Raw genomic sequence first — 4,209 nt, forward strand, 5'->3', positions numbered from 1 at the left:
ATATATATATATATATATATATATATATATATATATATATATATATATATATATATATATATGTAGCTAGAATTCACTGAAATATATACTGTATATATGTATGAAATACTCGAGTTCTAGCTGTAAATAACCACGCCCCCAACCACGTCCCCCGCCCCCAACCACCCCCTCACCGTCCTCTGCATTTGACCCATCCCCTTGTTCACCTCCTGGGAGGTGAGGGGAGCAGTAGGCAGCAGCGGTGCCGCGCCCGGGAATCATTTTGGTGATTTAACCCCCAATTCCAACCCTTGATGCTGAGTGCCAAGCAGGGAGGGAATGGGTCACATTTTTATAGTCTCTGCTATGACTCGGCCGGGGTTTGAACTCACAACCTACCGATCTCAGGGCGGACACTCTAACCACTAGGCCAGTGAGTAAGGCAAAAATCACTCCAGCACATTTGAATACAGTAGAAATATAGTATAAAACATGCATCAAATCATATTCAAGTTTGATTTAAAAAGTATAACAAACATCTTACATACATAAAAAAGTGTGGAAAAACAATGTACATGAGGGAGGGCTCTAATTTAACAATTGGGGGCGGCCCTGCTCATGAATATTAAGTTAGTACAGTGTGGGTGGAGAGTGTAGATATAAATAAATGAGCACACTATCATGTCCCATAAAGCTCCTGACTGACTGGTGATCCTCATTGAGATTCAAGATGAGTCTTTCACTTCAACAGACAGCAACAGTAAGTTTGATGGCAATATTTCAAAACTGTATATTTTTCATATTTTAATTAATTGTTTGGCTTATTTCGAACCCTTTTACCATCATCTTCAAAGTAAATGATGTCGGATCAAAGGGTCATAACATTCTTTTTACTACGGAGAAGCTTTTGAACTACCATCTTATCACAGTGGACTCTGATGTATCGCAGTGCGAGTGAAATACAAGATTGTATGCATGATAACAACAAGGACATGATTCTAAAGCAGGGATGTCAAACTCATGCTCAGTGAGTGCCACATCGCTGTGCATGAAATATGAATCTAAATGTATAATTTGCCTCATTATATAAAGTACAGGCCAAAAAGTTTGGACACACCTCCGCATTGACTATTTACATTGTAGATTGTCACTGAAGGCATATACACTATGAATGAACACATGTGGAGTTATGTACTTAACAAAAAAAGGTGAAATTGCTGAAAACATGTTTTATATACTAGTTTCTTCAAATTGTTGCTCTGATTACTGCTTTGCACACTCTTGGCATTCTCTCGATGAGCTAACTCCTGCAAGACTGTTGGGAAACCATTTCAGGTGACTACCTCTTGAAGCTCATTGAGAGAATGCCAAGAGAGTGCAAAGTACTAATCAGAGCAAAGGGTGGCTATTTTTAAGAAACTAGAATATAAAACATGTTTTCAGTTATTTCACCTATTTTTGTCAAGTACATAACGCCACATGTGTGCATTCATAGTTTTGATGCCTTCAGTGACAATCTACAATGTAAATAGTCATGAAAATAAAGTAAACGCATTGAATGAGAAGGTGTGTCCAAACTTTTGGCTTGTACTGTATATTGATATTATTTCCAATGCCAAACGGTAAAAATGAAAAAAAGTTCTACCATAAAATTTACAGTGTTAGTTACATATTAGGGGGTTGTTTTTTTTACTGTAAAATTCCAGCAACTGAAATACTGTTTTCTTTTTTCATAAAATCAATGGCTGTTTATACAGTGTATTACTGTGGCTTGAAAAACGGTACCCCTGTTTTTTTACGGTAAAATTCTGAGCTGACAGTGTTTTATTGTAAAATCTACACATTTTTACAGTTTGATGGATAACTTGCTTTGAAATCGTAGGTCAAGCAGATATTTAAGTATTTGTATTTTAACAAAAATTATGATAATAATTGTTACTGTTTTAGAAAATATCCAGTTTTAAAGATATGCAGCAATGCATTTTTTTCTGTTAAAATGAAAACATACATTTAGTAAGAGCTATAAAGTGATTTATTGACACATATCATTATCAGGCTTTCGCAGGCCACAAAAAATGATGAGGCGGGTGAGATCTGGTCCCCAGACCTTGAGTTTAACACCTTTGTTCTAATGCAATAACAACTGAGTCAGCGCTCCAGATCTCTTTAGACTTAATATTTAGTTTTGTTCAGGTTAGTGACGAGGGATCTGAGGGTTCCTGGTTCGATCTCCGGCTTCTACTACCTTAGTCACGTCCGTTGTGTCCTTGAGCAAGACACTTCACCCTTGCTTCTGATGAGTCATGGTTAGGGCCTTGCAATGCAGCTCCCACCCTCAGTGTGTGAATGTGTGTGTGACTGGGTGAATGTGGAAATAGTGTCAAAGCGCTTTGACTGTCTTGAAGGTAGAAAAGCGCTATACAAGTATAACCCATTTACCATTTACCATATAATTGTGTTAAAGTGAAAGTTTGATTGTTTTTTTCGTTGTTTTCTAGATCGAATCGGAGCACCCAGCAAACACAGCAGTTGAAGAGCCGATGGAAAGGCAAAGCTTGCAAGATGTGCTCGCCTTCGCTAAAGAGCTTCTGGCTCAAAAGCCCAGTCGAGGTATGCTGAAGGTATACTTGGTGGGCTCCGTGTTCGCGGTGCTCGGGACGCTCATCGGATTGGCTGAGCTGGTGTGTCGACCGCTCTCTTCAGGAGAGCCGATGGACGCAGAGATGGTCCTCATCATGATGGACAAAGAGCAGAGGACACAAAAATCGGAGCGCAAGGTGGAGGAGACTCTGACAAAAGAGCACAAGGACGTCATCCAGAGCATACAGGCATTTTCCAAGAGCCAAAGTCAAAGAAATCTGTGCAATCGTCTCCATGCTTCATAAAAGACACTCTTCCCCCGTGAAAAGACAAATCAACTATGCGTTATCTTCTAGGCCCATACACAAAAAGACTAAATGTAATGTTGGAAATATTGTTTTGGACTCTTAGCTGTCATGAATTCTCTCTGTGCAGTTGAGTCTTTTCCTTTTGCACAAGCACTTTCACTTAAATTGTCCAAGTTTTTGTTCCCTGACGTCATCTATTTTCTCTACTACTGTCTGTTGGTGCCTCAACACACCAACAGGGACATCTAGTGGGGAAGATTGGCACTGCTATTTTTTTACATTTTCCATGTATGTCATTATGTTGTTTTTTATATATCAATCTAATAGTATTTATATACCGGTAGCCCTTCATCACATATCAATAATGTTTCCTTTTTACATTTTTGCTCATTTTCAACCCATTAAGCCTTTGAATACTTGCTTTGTATAATTTCCCCAGTGATAATAAATAATAATAATAATAATGAGGATAATAATTATAATTATATTAATAATTTATGCAGTGAACTTCGCCAAAGCTAAAAGTCTACAAAGTTGTTGCTTTGATTGTGATGTTGGAAATGTATTGAACCTATTGAAAATCATTATATACTGATATACTGTAATAAAATAATGATAGACTGTGGCTGTGTGAAAAATTCAGGGAATTTTCTAACTGTCAATCCCCTTCTGAATGAAGATGAAATGTTATGTTATTTTATGGATTGTCAGGAATGATCAGCGGGAAAAGAAAGAAATTAGTAAAAAATTCGGGTTTGGTGTTTAAAATGTTTTTGTTCATTTCTTAAATATTGTTATTTTTGCTTTCCCTTTGTGTATTGGTATATGGTTATACGCTGCAAAAGGCGCTTATACTTAGTGTTTTTTATTTTATTTTTTTGAACACATTTGTTTACTGAAAGTTTTTGTCACACAGTTAACTGAAATACAATACAATACACATTAATTGTTATTTTTTTCCTCCAACCAAAAAAAAAAAAGATATATCAGTCAAATAAGTACAGGCAGATATTGATATAAAGCCACAGACAACTGCACATCTGAATGGCGAAGCAATACACAAAAGCTAACAAAAGGCTCATCGATCATCCACAGTTCAACCATGTCTCAACTGGTGCCAAACTGGAGATCAGTCTCCTTTACATATTTTAAGAAAGCACCCCATACTTCTTGAAATTAAATGTCAGCCTAATTTTCTCCAATTTAAGGAAATAAAGAATAGCTCTAATCCCTCGGGTGTGGTAGGGAGGAGCTGCAGCCTTCCAGTTAAACACAATAGGTCTTATAGCCAACAAAGTAATGAATGCCACCAAATTCTGTTTGGATTGGCTGAGAGAAGATG

The 4,209-nt window shown here is 37.2% G+C and overlaps 1 protein-coding gene across 1 annotated transcript; it reads left to right on the forward strand.

The window, feature by feature from the left end:
• The first annotated feature begins 636 nt into the window (after nucleotides 1-636).
• On the forward strand, nucleotides 637-3,915 carry g0s2 (G0/G1 switch 2). The gene is made up of 2 exons (XM_062067928.1): nucleotides 637-739; nucleotides 2,478-3,915. The coding sequence occupies exons 1-2, from the start codon at nucleotides 710-712 to the stop codon at nucleotides 2,862-2,864; spliced, it is 417 nt and encodes a 138-aa protein (XP_061923912.1). The 5' UTR covers nucleotides 637-709; the 3' UTR covers nucleotides 2,865-3,915.
• The last annotated feature ends 294 nt before the right edge of the window (nucleotides 3,916-4,209 follow it).

Source organism: Entelurus aequoreus, linkage group LG01 (assembly GCF_033978785.1).
Source record: "Entelurus aequoreus isolate RoL-2023_Sb linkage group LG01, RoL_Eaeq_v1.1, whole genome shotgun sequence".
Lineage (NCBI taxonomy): Eukaryota > Metazoa > Chordata > Actinopteri > Syngnathiformes > Syngnathidae > Entelurus > Entelurus aequoreus.